Consider the following 17736-nt stretch of genomic DNA (forward strand, 5'->3'; position numbering starts at 1 on the left):
AACGGAAAGAATAATCTAAAAAATTGGTGAAGGAAAACAAATTGTTCTTCTCGCTTTCTTTGAAGGAAAACAAATTGTGTTTTAACATTTTCAGATAGAAAAAGTGTTTCTTGTACCTTTTGCAATCTATTTTTTATTCTGGTAAATTGATTCCTCTTTTTGTTTTTTAAGTAGGATTATGTCTTCATTGATACAGTGTTCATTTAATTTATAATCCATCTCTTGGGGAAATATGGTTAAAAACTAACATATTTCATTGGCTTGGTTGACAAAGTTGCTAATTGAATGAAAAACCATGTGACAGATAAAAATTGAAAACCTTTAAACATCATGGAGACCTCTGCTATTTTAAGATGTAATAGCTGTTTTCTTTTCTTACCACCCCCCCTTTCCCAGAGAAAAAAAACACCACCCTACCTACATACACACATTTTATAAGGCATACGGATTGCGGTGGTAAACAAATATATGTGCTGCAATTTGGTTCACGATGATTGTTGTTTCAGATGTCAATGCCTAGAAGATTATATGCTTAGCCATTTTTTTTATTTTTTTTTATTTTTGGTTTTATGGAATTATATATTTCCTTTTCACATACAGTGATTTTTGTGATCACTGATAAACCGGGGGAAGTAGAAGGTGCTATGAATTGATTGCATTGTCTTTGAATTGTTTATCCTGTTTGAGCATTTTTTATGATGTTGCAGAGAGAGTCTATCATCGACATCTTCTATGAGAAGCACTTGGGTCATTTGATTGATGTCATAACATCCTCATGCCCACCTAATAGCGTTGCTCAAGCTATCAGTAAATCTGGGAGATCAGATGAAGAAAGTGGAAATCAAATTAGTGTCAAGCCGGAAATATTATTAAACATTTGTGATCTGCTATGCTTTTGCGTTTTGCACCACTCGTATAGAATAAAGTAAATTCTTGTAACCTTTTCCCATAACTATAAAAAATAGATAACTAGAATAATGGTTCTTGAAGTTCCAACTTGAAATGAAAAGTTATCTCTTTAAAGATCCTGAACATTGTTGCCACCTTGACGTGGAATTTGACTGCCACTGTAGTTATTGCATCTAACACCAACAACGGTTGTTTCAGTAACACGGCCATCACTTACACTTGCAAAGCTAATCACATTGTTATGTTCCCCTAAGTTGTTCTTTACTAAACTTTCAACGCTACGTGCTTGTTGTTCCTATAACCAAAATGAATAATGATAAATAGAATATTGCATTAGATAAATGTTAGTAAATATGGCCATAAACTATGAAAAATTCTTTGGCTAAGAAGCCAAAATACCTCCAGTAACCTAGTCATACTGATTGAATGTTGTGCATCCTTTTTAAAATTTTCAACATTCATTGATTGACTTGAATCAGCCTACCAATAAAAATTAGGGAAAAAATAAATTTACAACAACATCAATATAATCAATGCATAATATATAGATAATAGATTGGAAACTTTAGGTAAAGAATTATACCTGTGTTGATGATAATGGTGGTCCTGAGGTTGTAACTTTTGCTCCACCTCGACTTTTATTTGTTGATTTTCTCTTATTTGAAACCTTTTCTAAACTACTTCTCAACCTTTTACCAGAAGTAGTTTTTGCCTTAGCTTTGATCCCTTTGATTTTATTACCACTTCCTTCACCAACTGCTTTCCCGGATTGGCTCATGCGATTAGTAGTTTCATTTGATTTTTGAGAGGCTACTTCACCCTGTAATTTTGCATCCACCTCTTCAAGCATCTTAAGAAGACTATCTTTTGCAATTTTGTATGTTTCCTCTGTTTCCGCTGCTCGTGTAGCTAATTGAACATATATCCTGCACAATTCTCTATACCGCATGCTTGAGACCAATTTAGGATCTAAATTGTTGGTGTCAACAGTAGAATCTTCATCTCCAAAAAATCCAGTTTTTCCTTTGCGTGTCCATCTCTTTAATATGTATTCACTTGGAATCTTGACAATATTTCTCATCATAAAAACTTTCAAAATATGAGAACAAAAAATTCCAGTAAATTGAAAATTTCTACAACTGCAATCAAACTTGTCATTTAACAAGTCATGAAAAACAGTATGATAGTAACTTTTTTAAAAAGGGTAATCTCATACTTTCTCACAGATTCAACTTCACCACAATCATGAAATTTAGCATCTAAAGACTTGCACCATTCAGTTTGAAAGCACTTGAAAGCTTTAGGCGTGTACATATTCGCTGCATGTTTCAAGAGCTCACAAGGATACTGTAATGCTAAAAAGCTTATATTTGCCCTAAAATCAGCTTTTAACTCTTCATAACGGCGATCTTCAAGTAGCCTCTGAAAATGATTAAAAGACTCAAGAAAATTGTGTTTATAATTCACATACCTTTTGAGAACACTGTTCATACTCTCACTTCTTTGAGTTGTAGTCATGTCTGCACAAAAATATTGGCGCCCATATACTAATGCCCACTTCTCCTTTATTCCGAATAATCGTTTCAACCAGTCATTATTTTGAAGATCTGTAAGGATCGAAGACAACCTAAGAGGGGGGTGAATTAGGCTTTCAAAAACCTGCTAAGATATATTCTAACTTTTTTCACAGATAGCCTTTCTTTTCTCAAATACCTCCCAATGAACAATATAACACAAGAGCACAGGTATTCGTGAGATGGAGAGAAGAACAGTTTATGTAGAAAAGTAGTAAATGAGAATAGAGAAACAAACCAAGCTTCAAACACAACTGAGGTTTGAACACTACTTTTATATACCAAGTTACTTCAAGTTGAATAGACTTGCAACCAATCTTTTGTGTACAAGGAAGGGATCACTTCCTTCTTGCCCCAAACCACACTTGGTCAAGCAAGGAAGTTTTACAAGCACTCGCAAACCCTCACTATGCTACACTATTGAAGAAACTATGTCACACTTGAAAAAACTGCACGAAGATTGCACAAGCAAGGAGTACAAATGTTCCTTTTGAGTATTCTAGCACACGAATCACTCACAATCTGATGTAGGCTTGATGTACAAAGTTGCCTTGAGGTGGTTGACTTTGTTCCTTTTATAGGAGACCAGATAGTTCCTCAATTAATGCTGTCAACGGGTGAAAGGCAGCTGAAGAGTCAACTAGCCGTTGGTGGTGTCGGACGTTCGATGCTTGGTTTTTATGCGTCCGAGGGTAGGATGAATACTTGGACTTTCTTCTTCAATTCCTTCGGACGGCCGATGCGTCCAGAGTGTTGCGTCCAAAGAGCAGCAACGTTTGTCGGACGTCCGATACACAGGTGTTGAGCGTCCGAACTTGATCAGTAATCGAGTAACTCCTGGCTTGTCTTCTTCGGACGTCCGAGTCTGAGTTCTTTACTCGTCCGAAGATACTCAAAGAATGTCGGACGTCCGATACTCTCCTTTTGTGCGTCCGACAACATCCTCAGCAGACTTCATTCCTTTTTTATCTTTTTTTTCTGCTTTAAATCCACAAACATGTTTGGTTTATTTCTGAAAGGGATCTCTACAAAAGGTGTTAGAAACATCCAATTGTTTTGTAATCATCAAAAGATATGAATTGAGATAAACAATCTCCCCCTTTTTGGTGATGACAAAACAATTGGATATAGCACAAAATATAACAACTCCCCCTAACGAAGTGCATGATCACAAAATATAACAGCTCCCCCTATCGAAGTGCATGAGTAGTATATAAGAAGAACCGCAATCCACATCATCAGTGCTGATCCAGCTCAACTCCCCCTGAGACTGTCTCCCCCTAACTAGATACTCTATACTATCAGTGTTAAACCAAATCCAATTCCAATTCTCCCCCTTTTTGTCATCACAAGATTGAACCATTCATTCATTGAACAGATAGATAGTAGAAAATGCATTAAACAGAAACATTCATTCATATAACCAATCATACCATCCATTCAAAGCATTCATAACAAACACTTAGTTAAAACATTCATAAATAGGAGAAAATATCCAGTTGTACAGACCAGGTGTTCAACGCTTAGTACAAAAGTGCAATGCAAAAGATGAACTGTAGTCCTAGGTTTAGGTGCAGTGACTTAGTAGTACCTAGATGGTGATCTTAGATGATCCAGGCCTCCTTCTGGTCAGACGATACTGTTCAGGGTCCTCTTCTTCCTCAGTTTCTTCATCATCATCTTCAAATACTTCCTCAGTTACTGGAGCCTTGCCTTTATCCTTGGGCTGAGAACTGAAAGCTGGTGTGGTCTCATTACCAGGAGTTGGCCTTGTGGGCTCAGATCTTGGTTCTTTCTGATGAGCAGTCTCATTTGTCTCAGGTATAGGAGGCACAAGAAGATTTCTTTTTCAAGGAAGGAGGTTGTTGGGCAGAGGTCATTGTCATCATGAGACCATCTTCAAGAAGCATAACATGCTGTTTGAGGTTTTCAAGCAAGGAGATGACCTCAGAGTTGGAAGAGAAGGACTTACTAGCAGATTTTCTGGGATGAATGGTGAAATGAGAAACATACCCTGACTGATCATGGGGAGTTCTAGGAGTGGCAGGGGTTTCATGCAAATTTTTTCTTCTAGACTCGGCCACAGTCTCCTTGTAGCACCAGTGACCATCAAAAAATTTTAGGTTCTTTCTTTCAAAATAAGCTTTGGAGAAAACTGAAGAAGCACTGTCTTTTGGATATTTGCCAGAAAAGGGTATGTCAAAATAAGCAAAAATGGGGGTCAGAAATCTTCTATAGGAAAGCTTCCTACGACTATCAGTGCTGATTTTGAGCAGAAATTTGCACATTACAAATCCAAAGTCAATGCGGATTTTTTCAACAAAACAGTAGAAAAGATATAGTTCCATTTTGTTTGCATCTGTTCTGTGGCCATCAGTTGGCACCAACAGATTCGAAATGATGGTGAAGATGATCAGATTCTGAGGACTGAGATCATCCAATCTAGCCTCAGCAGAAGTGTTGGATTTGGTTTGAAAATAAGTCATGAGTTTTGCATTATAAAAATGTTGATAGGCAGAAGGGAATTCCTCATATGAAAAGAAATTTGCAATTTTTCCCTTAAAACCTTGTTCAATACTAGTTTTCAGAATAGAATTCACAATGTCAGGAGTTAACATGATGTCTACAGAGTTGACCCTAGAGATGAGTTCAGTGTGTGATGTACCCTTTCTAAGATTAGCAAAAAATTGATACAGCATATCAGGATAGAAAACATTAGGAATGGTCAAAAGATGAGTCCATTTCTGGAATTCAAAGAGTTTGATGACAGGTTCAAGATCAAGCTTACGAAATTCAAAAGGAATGATGAGCCTTTGGGTGATGAACTCTTTTTGAGAGACTAATTCAAATCTGTCTCTGGCTTCATCATCGATGAACTTTGGTAGAGGAATGGGTTCAGGCGCAGGCTGAGATACTGGATTCTTCCCAGAACGTGTCCCTTTAGAGGTTTGAGTGACAGATGCACCAACATTCTGAGCCTCAGTCCTTGTCCTTGGAGACTTCTTGATGGAGGGTTCAGGTGTTGGCTGACTCTCAGTAATGTTTTCTTCATTCTGCTGATCAGCAGAGGGATCAGCAGATTGCTTTTTCTTGGATTGGGGAGTTCTCTTCCCCTTTGCAGTCCTTTTTCTTTTACTAGAGGACCTTGTGACAGTTTCATCACCTTGGGTAGCCTGCTCTGGTTCCTCATTTCCACCAGCAATGTTCCTTTCAGAGATCTGCTCTTCCATTTGTTCATCAGATGATTCAGGAGTTGGAGTAACTAATTTTCTTTGGGCAGTCTCCTTCACTTTGCCACTACGAGTCACTTTCTTCCTTTTTGGTGCCACAGGAGGTGGATCAACAATTTCAATGTCTTCATCCCTCATCTTAAAAGGCCGTCCGGCACTGGCAGATCCTCCCCTCATTCTCACCATGATGCAATGTGGATATGTTTTTTAATGCAGAATGTTGTGTATAGAAGGAAAAAACAGTGAGAGCCAACAAGAGTGCACTATGATACCGCAGGGAGAGGGTTATATGAGGTTAGGGTTTCGTATGTAAATTGGGAATTTTGGGGTAGTTGGGTGTTAGGAGTGCCTTTTATGAGTGGTTAATGAGCAAGAGAGGTGTAATAGAGTTGGTTGAGTCAATTTCTCGAAACTTGGTTTGAGGAGAGAGGAATTTGAATTTCAAATTTTAGAGAAACTGAAGAGTCGCGTCCGAGACTTATGGAGGAAAATGAGTTGAGAAGAGTGGGTAACTGCCTTATAGGACACATTTTTGAGTGTCGGACGTCCGAACGAAGTGATGCGTCCGACACAACCGTCCGAGCCATGGATTTTCTGGACCTTGGATGAAGAACACTGTCGGACGTCCGTTCCAATTCATCGGACGTCCGATAAGGATTGACCAGAAATAAGACTCAGAACATTTTTTCTGAAACACCCAATTTAGTCCTTAAAGACACAAATTGATCTAGCGGAAGAGCTTTTGTGAGGATATCAGCGATCTGTTCTTTAGAACAAACAAACTCAACACGGATTATCCCCTTTGAGACAAGATCGCGAATGAAATGATGCTTTATATCAATGTGCTAAGTCCTAGAGTGTTGAATGGGATTTTTTGTTAGATTAATTGCACTAGTGTTGTCACAGTACATGGGCACACATTCATATACTAAACCGAAGTCATTCAATGTGTTTTTCATCCATAACAATTGAGCACAGCAAGCACCAGCAGCAACATATTCAGCTTCAGTAGTGGACAGTGAGATAGCATTTTATTTTTTACTAAACCACGAGACCAAGCAATTTCCAAGAAAGTTGCATATACCAGTAGTACTTTTTCTATCTATTTTACAACCACCAAAGTCAGCATCAGAGAATCCACACAAAGGAAGTTCATGACATTTTGGATACCACAAGCCAAAATTTAAGGTTCCTTTAAGATATCTCAAGATTTTTTTTACTGCATTCAAGTGTGATTCCTTTGGACAGGATTGAAATAGAGCACATAAACACACAGCAAACATGATGTCAGGCCTACTAGCAGTTAAATAAAGTAAACTTCCAATCATACCTCTGTATTTCTTCTCCTCAATTTTTGTACCTTCTTCATCTTTGTCTAGTTTGGTAGATATGCACATAGGTGTCCCAACAGGCTTTGAATCCTCCATTCCGAATCTTTTCAGCAACTCCTTGGTGTATTTTGTTTGATTTATAAATGTTCCATCTTGGGTTTGAATCACTTGGAGTCCAAGGAAGAAATTTAGTTCTCCCATCATGCTCATTTCAAATTCTTTTTGCATGATGATGGAAAAGTCCTTGCACAGTTTTTCATTAGTAGCACCAAATATGATATCATCCACATATATTTGCACAATCAAAAGATCTTGTGAGCTTTGTTTTGTAAAAAGTGTAGTGTCTACAATGCCTCTTTTAAACCCATTTTCAATCAAAAATTCACTCAGACGTTCATACCATGCTCTAGGAGCTTGCTTTAATCCATATAAAACTTTTGAGAGTTTAAACACGTGATCTGGATAAGATTCATTTTCAAAACCAGGAGGTTGGTCAACATAGACTTCTTGATCTATAAATCCATTTAAGAAAGCACTCTTAACATCCATTTGAAATAGTTTAAAATTCTTGAAACATGCAAATGCTAAAAACATTCTTATGGATTCCAGTCTGGCTACTGGTGCAAAAGACTCATCAAAGTCTATTCCCTCTTCTTGAGTGTATCCCTTAGCCACCAGTCTAGCCTTATTTCTAACAATCTCCCATTTATCATTCAATTTGTTTCTAAAAACCCATTTAGTGCCAATGATAGGATGACCTTGTGGTCTGGCAACCAGAGTCCAAACTTTGTTTCTTTCAAATTGGATTAACTCTTCTTCCATAGCTAAAATCCAGTGCTCATCATTCAAAGCATCAACAACATTTTTAGGTTCAATATGTGATATAAAAGCAAGATTATCTACCAGGTGTCTAGAGGAACGAGTCCTGACCTTTTCAGAAGGATCACCAATTATAAGCTCCCTGGAATGATTATGAGCAAATTTCTATGCTCTTGGAAGATCATTAGGAGTAGTGGTATCTCTATTATTCACTTCTTCAGCTGGACTGATCTGAGCATCATTATCCTTTGAATCAGTTTCTGGGGAGGCAGAGACATGGTCATTGATTGCTAGCTTCTTTAGTCCTTCTTGAACACCTGTGTCATCATCTTCACCACAACTCATAGAAATGTCACCATTAGATTCATCAAAAGTAATGTGTATAGCCTCCTCTATAATCAATGTTCTGCGATTATAAACTCTGAAACCTCTTTTGTTTTCACAATAATCCAAGAAAATTCCTTCGTCAGATTTCTTGTCAAACTTTCCAAGATGTTCCTTGATATTCAAAATGAAACATTTACACCCAAATACTTTGAAGTAGCTAACAACAGGCTTTTTGTCATACATGAGCTCATAGGAAGTTTTGTTCAAAATTGGTCTTAGAAGAACTCTATTCATGGTATAACAGGCTGTGTTTATGGTTTCAGTCCAAAAATATTTTGGTAAATTGCATTCACTAAGCATGGTTCTAGCAGCCTCTTGGAGAGTTCTATTTTTTCTTTCTACAACTCCATTTTGTTGAGGGACTCTAGCAATAGAGAATTCATGAGTAATACCATTATGATCACAAAATTCTGGAAAACCACAGAACTTGAATTCTGTCTCATTATCACTTCTAATCCTGACAATTTTCAAGCCAAGCAGATATTGTATTTTGGCAAATAATGAGGTAAAATTCTTAAAGGCATCATCTTTATGAGTAAGGAATATTACCCAAGTGTATCGAGAGTAGTCATCAACAATCACAAAATAATATCTCTTACCACCAAGGCTTGCAGTCTGTGTAGGACCAAACAAATCAAGGTGCAGAAATTCAAGTGATTTTGAAGTAGAAACACATTTCTTAGGTTTAAAAGAAACCTTGACTTGTTTTCCAAATTGGCAGGCATCACAGATTCTGTCTTTTTCAAATTTAATTTTTGGAAGACCTCTAACAAGTTCCTTTTTAGAAATTTCTTTCAGCAAATCCATATTGAAGTGACACAACCTTCTATGCCACAACCATGGGTCCTCATTTGCTACTTTGAGACATTTGAGATGTGAAGAATCAATTTTTTCAAGAAACACTACATAGACATCATTAACTCTTTTTCCTTTGAAAACAATGTTGAACTTTGAGTCAAATATGAGACATTCAAGCTTTTTGAACAATACAAACAGATTCCTATCACATAATTGGCTAACACTTAACAGATTATAGCTCAAATTGTCAACAAGAAGAACATTGTGGATAAGAGTTTGATCATTCTTACCAACATCGCCAATACCAACAGTCTTGGCTTTGTTATCATCTCCAAATGTTACCTTTCCACTTGCTTTTTGCTTGAGTTTGATAAATTGTGATGCATCACCAGTCATATGTCTTGAACATCCACTATCAATGAACCATTTTGATTCTTTAGCAATGTACTCCTGGTTCACCTACACACAAACCCACAAGATAACACTTGGTACCCTTTACATGTTGGGTCCTTGAGAGTTAGTCTTATGTTTGACTATCCACATGCATCTCATGCCATTCATCATATTTTTCTTAACATGACAGTTGCTATACATGTGACCAGATTGACAACAAAAGTTGCATACTGACATTGAATCAATCAAATGAACAGGTTTAATGAATCTGACTTGCCTTCTTCTGTGGATAGCAAATTCATTTGTATTTTGGTTTAGTCTTATTCGATGAGTATTAACATAAGGTACAGTGTCATTCTTTTGAAAATGATTCTGTTTCACATGATGTAACAATTTGCATAAATCATCCATCCTTTTTCTTAAGCTGCATTGCTCACTTTTGAGTGAGTCACAGTAATTTTTCTTTTTGTAAAGTTCAGCAAGCACATCAGTTTCAATCCTTTTCAGGTTATCATTTTCATGCATAAGACATTTGTTTTGTCGAAAAAGGTTTGCATTGTCTTGTATTAGAAAGCTGATTTTTTGCTTCAGTTCTTTATTTTTAACATAAGATTCTTTCAAGATTTTATGCATTTTTTCTAGAAAAGAATTAACATCATCATCAGATTCACTATCACTATTGGTTTGAGAATTGCATTGTGTTACCTCTTCATCTCCAATAGCCATGAAAGCTACTTGAGCAGATTCCTTTTCTTCTTCAACTTCGCCTTCTGAGTTGCAATCATTCCAGGTAATCTGGAAGTTGTTGAACTTTGGTTTTCGTTCAATCTTGTTTTCCTTCTTTTTCTTCGTTGGACACTTATTTGCATAATGTCCAGGTTGGCCACATTCAAAACATTTATCGTTCTGCTTCTTGTTGAACTCTAGTTTCCCTCTATTCCTGAAGTCATTAGTCTGATTCTGGAAGGAATTGCTGGAACCGCCTTTCCTGAATTTTCTCTTATTGAGAAATCTTTTGAAGCCTCTTGTGATGAGTGCAATATCACTGTCATCACCTTCCAAGTCATTTTCATCCAATGAGGCTGTTTCATCTTCATCTTGTGAAGCTTTCAGAGCAATACTCTTCCTTCCTTTTGTGTCTTCTTCTTCCTGCAACTTAGATTTAAGTTTCAGTTCGTAAGAGGTTAGAGAGTTAATCAGAGATTCAATGGATAAGGAATTTAGATCCTTGGCTTCCTCTATGGCAGTCACTTTGCTTTCCCAATCCTTTGATAGAGCATTCAGAATTTTTCTGTTCTTTTCACCTAGAGAGTACTCCTTCTCAAGCACCTCTAAATCCTTGATCAGATCATTAAATCTACAATACATTTTGTCGATGTTCTCGTGAGGCTCCATCTTAAAAGATTCATACTTGGTGACCAGAATGGACTTTTTCTGTTCTCTTACGTTGTCACTGCCCTCATGAATTTCTTTTAGCTTATCCCACATTTCTTTGGCAGATTTACACCCTTTTACTCTAATTGACTCATTTGAGTCTAAGGCACTGTAAAGAACATTCATCGCTTTGGCATTCAATGTGAGATTGGTTCTGTCTTGTGCATTCATCTCAGCTCTCGTTTTTTGTCGCAACAAACCTGTTTCTGCATCAAGAAAGTTAGCATCATGCGGTCCTTCATTTACAATAAACCACAGCTCAATATCAATGGATTGCAAGAAGATAATCATTCTTTCTTTTCAGCTAACATAATTGGAACCAGTAAACATGGGAGGCCTAGTAACAGATTGCCCCTCAACAAACATAACATTACTGGTTGTCATCTTACTCCAAGCCGCTTGAGCTTAATCTCTAGGAGACCAAGCTCTGATACCAATTGTAAGGATCGAAGACAACCTAAGAGGGGGGTGAATTAGGCTTTCAAAAACCTGCTAAGATATATTCTAACTTTTTTCACAGACAGCCTTTCTTTTCTCAAATACCTCCCAATGAACAATATAACACAAGAGCACAGGTATTCGTGAGATGGAGAGAAGAACAGTTTATGTAGAAAAGCAGTAAATGAGAATAGAGAAACAAACCAAGCTTCAAACACAACTGAGGTTTGAACACTACTTTTATATACCAAGTTACTTCAAGTTGAATAGACTTGCAACCAATCTTTTGTGTACAAGGAAGGGATCACTTCCTTCTTGCCCCAAACCACACTTGGTCAAGCAAGGAAGTTTTACAAGCACTCGCAAACCCTCACTATGCTACACTATTGAAGAAGCTATGTCACACTTGAAAAAACTGCATGAAGATTGCACAAGCAAGGAGTACAAATGTTCCTTTTGAGTATTCTAGCACACGAATCACTCACAATCTGATGTAGGCTTGATGTACAAAGTTGCCTTGAGGTGGTTGACTTTGTTCCTTTTATAGGAGACCAGATAGTTCCTCAATTAATGCTGTCAACGGGTGAAAAGCAGCTGAAGAGTCAACTAGCCGTTGGTGCTATCGGACGTCCGATGCTTGGTTTTTATGCGTCCGAGGGTAGGATGAATATTTGGACTTTCTTCTTCAATTCCTTCGGACGGCCGATGCGTCCAGAGTGTTGCGTCCGAAGAGCAGCAACGTTTGTCGGACGTCCGATACACAGGTGTTGAGCGTCCGAACTTGATCAGTAATCGAGTAACTCCTGGCTTGTCTTCTTCGGACGTCCGAGTCAGAGTTCTTTACTCGTCCGAAGATACTCAAAGAATGTCGGACGTCCGATACTCTCCTTTTGTGCGTCCGACAACATCCTCAGCAGACTTCATTCCTTTTTGATCTTCTTTTTCTGCTTTAAATCCACAAACCTGTTTGGTTTATTTCTGAAAGGGATCTCTACAAAAGGTGTTAGAAACATCCAATTGTTTTGTAATCATCAAAAGATATGAATTGAGATAAACAAGATCATATTTTTCTAACATTCTGTTCCATTCTGCAACAAAATCTTCTTCTTCCTCGAAATCATATATGCATGTACTAAAATCATGAGCAAAACTTTTGAATTCAGTAAAAGCACTACTCAAATGAATGGCAGCATTCTGATAGATGTGCCAAATACAAAGGCGATGATGTGTGTCAGACCATTTAGAAGCTAATGCCTTAGCCATTGCTGCATCTTGGTCTGTGAGAATTGTCATAGGCTTTTTCCCAGACATAGCTCTAGTAAAAGTATCAAATAACCACTCAAAAGTCATTGAAGTTTCGTCATATAACAAAGCAGCACCAAAAATAGTAGTTTGCTTATGATGGTTTACACCCACAAATAATGCAATTGGTCGGCCTTCTTTATTTTTCCTGTAAGTTGTGTCAAAGTAGATAACATCTCCAAAATTTGCATAATTTGCTTTCATCTTTCCATCAGACCAGAATATGTTAGTTATCAGATCATCTTCATCAACTTGTATCGCATAAAAAAAATTAGGGTCCTCAAATTGCATTTTTTGTAAATATTCAAGAACCCCTCCTGTATCCCCTATCTTCACATCTCTTGTTCTCTTAGAACGCAAATAATTTTTATAATCTTCAGGAATAAAACCTACATTCTCTCGTCCACCAGCTTTCCTAGCCATAAGCTCATGAGCTACTTTTAGTGCTATTCCGACATTATGTGCCATTTCAATGTCAACAGCTAAGTTAGAAGTAATACTCCTGTGGCTTCTATATAGATGAGTTTTATTTGGACGTGAAAGGTAATGATTATGCTCTACCACAAATTCAATCACACGGAACTTGCCAGTTTGGCGACTATTAACTTTCATTCGTGCCAAACAACCACACCTTGTTTCTGGGCGAGGGACTTTCACGCTACCATCTCGTTTATCTTTTCCCCGTTTTCCTTCAGCGCTGCAACAAAATGTCCTAGCAATCAATTTGCCATACTTGTCATTGTGGCTTTTACTTTTTCTAACAACAAATCTAACTAGTTTGCCATATGCCAAATAGTATTGCCAAGCCTGATCTTCAGTTTCAAACTCCATGCCTATGTGTGGAATAGTTTTATTAGGGATAGATGAGTGGATTTTATTCAAGTCCTTAACAGAGTTGAGCCCACTCGTCTCCTCAATATCATGTATGTTGCCTTCATTAACAATGTCAAAGTCCTTCTTTTGCTCTTTGAATTCTTCGAAGTGTAATTGACGGCAAGGTGAAGGTTTGCTTCCCATATAACTTGAGTTTAGAGCCTAATATATATAACAATTTATTTTTTTGTTAATATTTAAAAGTGCAAGAACAATTTACATATCATCAAAATTTAATAGGCTAACACTAATAAATAATTAATCTTATTTTATATTAAATAAGATATTATCCACCATGTTTGGTTCATGGTCCAATTCAAGTAATTAAATGATCTTTAAGAACCATATTGAACCATTGAAGCATTAGATGCGCTAAAATTTCCGAACTATGTATCTAATGTCAAAAAACTGTTTAATGAATTTTCTCCAGTCCTATATTTGATAAATTATAGTGGCTACTATCTCATGCTTGAAAATCCATATTCAGAACCAAAAGAGATAAATTAAGTATTCACTAACATGGAATATATGATTAAATATGAGACATACAGAGAGACAATCAAATCCTTGGAAGTACAAAGCAAAATTTGCAGCTGGGCCTAACGGAAAGAATAATCTAAAAAATTGGTGAAACGAATGCACTAAAGTTACACTGTAGCAACTTCATATAAATTGTAGACAAAAGACGGCATAAAGACAACAGACCTACTATACCTTCATGGGTCCCTACTACATAGACGAAAGACGGCATAAAAAACTTATAAATTGATGCCAAGAAAAGGAACATCCACAACTGATACATTGTAAGTCAGCCGAAACAATTGTGCAGATGAATATTATTTTTTTCTTACCATCGGCAAAGCAGTCCCAAATCTTCTTGACGCTCACGGCAACAGGTCTTGGGAATTGTTATGGTAGTAATAGGGTTTTGGGAATTGTAATAAAGATATGTAAATAAAGGAAATCCAAAAAAGAAGAGAGATCCAAAAGTATAATGGAGCCAAACAGGCATTTATTTTTATGTGCCACGTCAGCCACAAGAATAAGTGGAACTACGTAGTTTTGTGTTGGACAGGAAATTGGACACAGAAAATTGGACAGAGGATCCCGTCTGTTACTTGTATGAGGTGACTTTTGAAGTTTATATGGATCATAAGAGTTTGAAATACCTCTTTTTGTAAAAAGAATTGAATTTGAGACTGCGTCGATGGATAAAATTCCTGGAGGATTATGAATGTAAGATTAACTATCACTCTGAAAAAGCTAATATTATAGCCAATACTTTTAGCAGAAAGACACGAGTGGCAGGGTTAATGGTTAAGGGTGGGAATGTTGGAAGAGGTTTATAGATGGAACCCCAAACTCAGAAATCAAAAGATAGTATTTGAAAATATTTTGGTGCAACCGATACTAGTGGAACAAATTAGATATGCCCAAGAGAAAGACCCTGTTCTACAGAAATGATGGGAAAAGGCTTGAGAGGGAAAGTTGGATGATCACTGTTTAGGAAAAGATGGAATATTAAGGTTTTGGAACTGAATCGTTATCCCAAACAGCGAAGAGCTGAAATGGAGGATTTTTTATGAAACTCACCGTTCTAAGTATATGGTGCATCCCAACAGTAATAAGATATATCAAGATTTAAAGAAGTTGTATTGTTGGGATAACATGAAGAGAAAGATTGCTAGTATGTCCAAATCTACTTGACATGCCAACAAGTTAAAGTAGAACATTAGAAACCCTCTGAACTGCTGCAACCTTTAAAGGTACCTGAATGAAAATGGAAACACGTCACTATTGACTTTATGTCAGGATTACTCCGTATCTAGAAAGGTCATGATGCAATCTGGGTAATAATTGATAGATTGACTAAGTCAGTTCATTTATTGCCGATAAATATGAAATACTGCTTGGAGAAGTTGCCAAAATTGATGGTAAGACTTCACGGGATACTGGTGAGTATAGTGTTGGATAGAGATCCTAGATTTGTATCCTGACTTTGGTAGTAAATGCAGATTGCTTTAGGTACTCTGTTGAATTTCAGTATAGCTTATCGTCCATAGACTGATGGGCAGTTGGAGTGAACCATACAAACACTTGAGAACATGTTGAGATATTGTATAATGAATTTCGGAGGAAATTGGGACAAACATGTAACTCTAATAGAATTCGCCTATAACAATAGTTACGATACGTCTATTCAGATGGCATCGTACAAGCATTTTATGGAAGGAAGTGTAGATCATCATTCTATTGGGACAAAGTAGGAGAAAAAAAGATTATAGATCCAAAAAAAATTTTCACAGGTAGAATAGGCTTTATGAAAAGGTTAAGTTAATCTGCCAGAGAATTCAAATGGCTCAAAGTCGTCAGAATTCAAATCGTTTACTAGGCGCTGTGCGTATCGACCCATGCAGTACTGTAGCTAACGCATTAAGTATCCCGCCTGGGGAGTACGTTCGCAAGAATGAAACTCAAAGGAATTGACGGGGGCCCGCACAAGTGGTGGAGCATGTGGACAAGTGGTGGAGCATGTGGTTTAATTCGATGCAAAGCGAAGAACCTTACCAGGGCTTGACATGCCACGAACCCTCTTGAAAGAGAGAGGTGCCTTCAGGAACGCGGACACAGGTGGTGCATGGTTGTCGTCAGCTCGTGCCGTAAGGTGTTGGGTTAAGTCCCGCAACGAGCGCAACCCTCGTGTTTAGTTGCCATCGTTGAGTTTGGAACCCTGAACAGACTACCGGTGATAAGCCGAAGGAAGGTGAGGATGACGTCAAGTCATCATACCCATTATGCCCTGGGCAACACACGTGCTACAACGGTCGGGAAAAAGGGTCGCGATCCCGTGAGGGTGAGCTAACCCCAAAAACCCATCCTCTGGAAAGTTTCCACCAAAAATCACTTCATTTGGTTGGGTAAATGTTTAAATTTTGACATGGTTTCATGGCTGGAAAACTGTCTAGAGTTGCTCTGGCAGCGATTTTGAATCGACCATAACTGTTTGCTCCGACGTCGAAATTGAGTGCCATTTCTAGTATTAGAAACTAGACATTTCTAGTTTTCCACTGATATAAAATGCATCCCCTGATTCCACTTGAATGAACTGTACCAGCCTTTTAAAGTCACCTGTCCTGTTTCTCGGCTGTGTTAGAAAGCCTGTTATGTGCTAGAAATTGTTGCTTGAATTTGACCTAGTTATGGATAGAATTTCAAAATGATTCCTTCTGAGATATTGTATCCCTATAAATTTAGTTTCCAATGCCACCAACTACACCCAATTCCAAGTTGAATTGAGTGAGTTGTGGCTGAATTTCAGAACTACATTAGTGATTGAAAACCCTAATTTTAGGCTAGTTGATGGCTCATTTTGAATTGGGACTTGTTATTTTGAAACCGTTGGTGTTAATCACCTATCATACACATTTTGGATGTTTCTTAGACATTTTCTTCACAAATGAACCATGTTTGAGATGTGGTCATTGGCCAAATGTTTGAGAAAAGGAAAATTGAAGTACAAGGCAGATTTGCCTTAGAAATTCTTGAAACTTTAGTGGCTTTGTTAACTGACTTCTCGTACAAATTTTTATTATAAATTTGATAGAGGAATACCCCTTATATGGTAGTATAATACTTCTAAATTTGGTGTCATTCCGAGCCCATTTCTATGGCCAACTAAAGCCTCAAAGTTCATGTTCTGCTTGTTCAATGAGAAAATTTTAGTAAATTTGAGCCGCTATATTTTGGTGCTCAAAACTCCGATTCTTGTTCTGCTTGTTGTGTTTTAAACTTTGATGGTAACTCTAATTGAGTTTCAAATTTTAGAGGCTAGATCGTATTTTCTAAATTTTGCCGAATTTTCAAAGTTGACCAAAAACCAACCCCAAAACTGTCTTGATAGCCAAAACAGCAACTTGAAACCAAAATTTGAATGTCTTCCATTTTGAATCATGGAAAAGTGTCTTCTAGTAACTTTTAATACTTTGGAAATAGTTTCCAACGGTATCAAGTTTTTTAATTTTGGACCTACAGAGAGTGAGATACGATTTTTCAAAAATTGCTTGTCAAATCTGAAATTTTCAAACTTAAGGAAATTGAGTTTTTAGAACTCTCTATTTTCCTTCGATATCGCTGAATCATTTTATACTTGATCTTAAAGATGAAAATCAGATTTCTTTGTATTACTAACACCCCACCTTTGAACCTCGATTCACGAGTAATTAATGCTCATTTTCGCGACATCTCCTT

The 17736-nt window shown here is 37.2% G+C and overlaps 1 protein-coding gene across 1 annotated transcript; it reads right to left on the reverse strand.

Moving 5' to 3' along the window:
* Positions 1-1018: 1018 nt before the first annotated feature.
* LOC113689162 (protein FAR1-RELATED SEQUENCE 5-like) lies at positions 1019-13632 on the reverse strand. Its single transcript, XM_027206985.2, has 5 exons — positions 12376-13632; positions 2126-2517; positions 1493-2048; positions 1309-1389; positions 1019-1204 (listed from the first exon to the last, which is right to left on the reverse strand). Exons 1-5 carry the CDS (start codon positions 13630-13632, stop codon positions 1019-1021), a joined length of 2472 nt encoding a protein of 823 aa, XP_027062786.2.
* Between the last annotated feature and the right edge of the window lie 4104 nt (positions 13633-17736).

Source organism: Coffea arabica, chromosome 5c (genome assembly GCF_036785885.1).
Source record: "Coffea arabica cultivar ET-39 chromosome 5c, Coffea Arabica ET-39 HiFi, whole genome shotgun sequence".
Classification (NCBI taxonomy): domain Eukaryota; kingdom Viridiplantae; phylum Streptophyta; class Magnoliopsida; order Gentianales; family Rubiaceae; genus Coffea; species Coffea arabica.

Excerpts from the sequence above, each read along its gene's own strand:
- LOC113689162 (XM_027206985.2), bottom strand. The coding sequence starts at position 13,632 with ATGGGAAGCAAACCTTCACCTTGCCGTCAATTACACTTCGAAGAATTC. Across the intron at positions 2,518-12,375 it reads ACAGAATGTTAGAAAAATAT|GATCTTCAAAATAATGACTG; the intron begins GATCTTGTTTAT and ends TCGATCCTTACA. Across the intron at positions 2,049-2,125 it reads GAAGTTGAATCTGTGAGAAA|TTGTAGAAATTTTCAATTTA; the intron begins GTATGAGATTAC and ends GTTTGATTGCAG.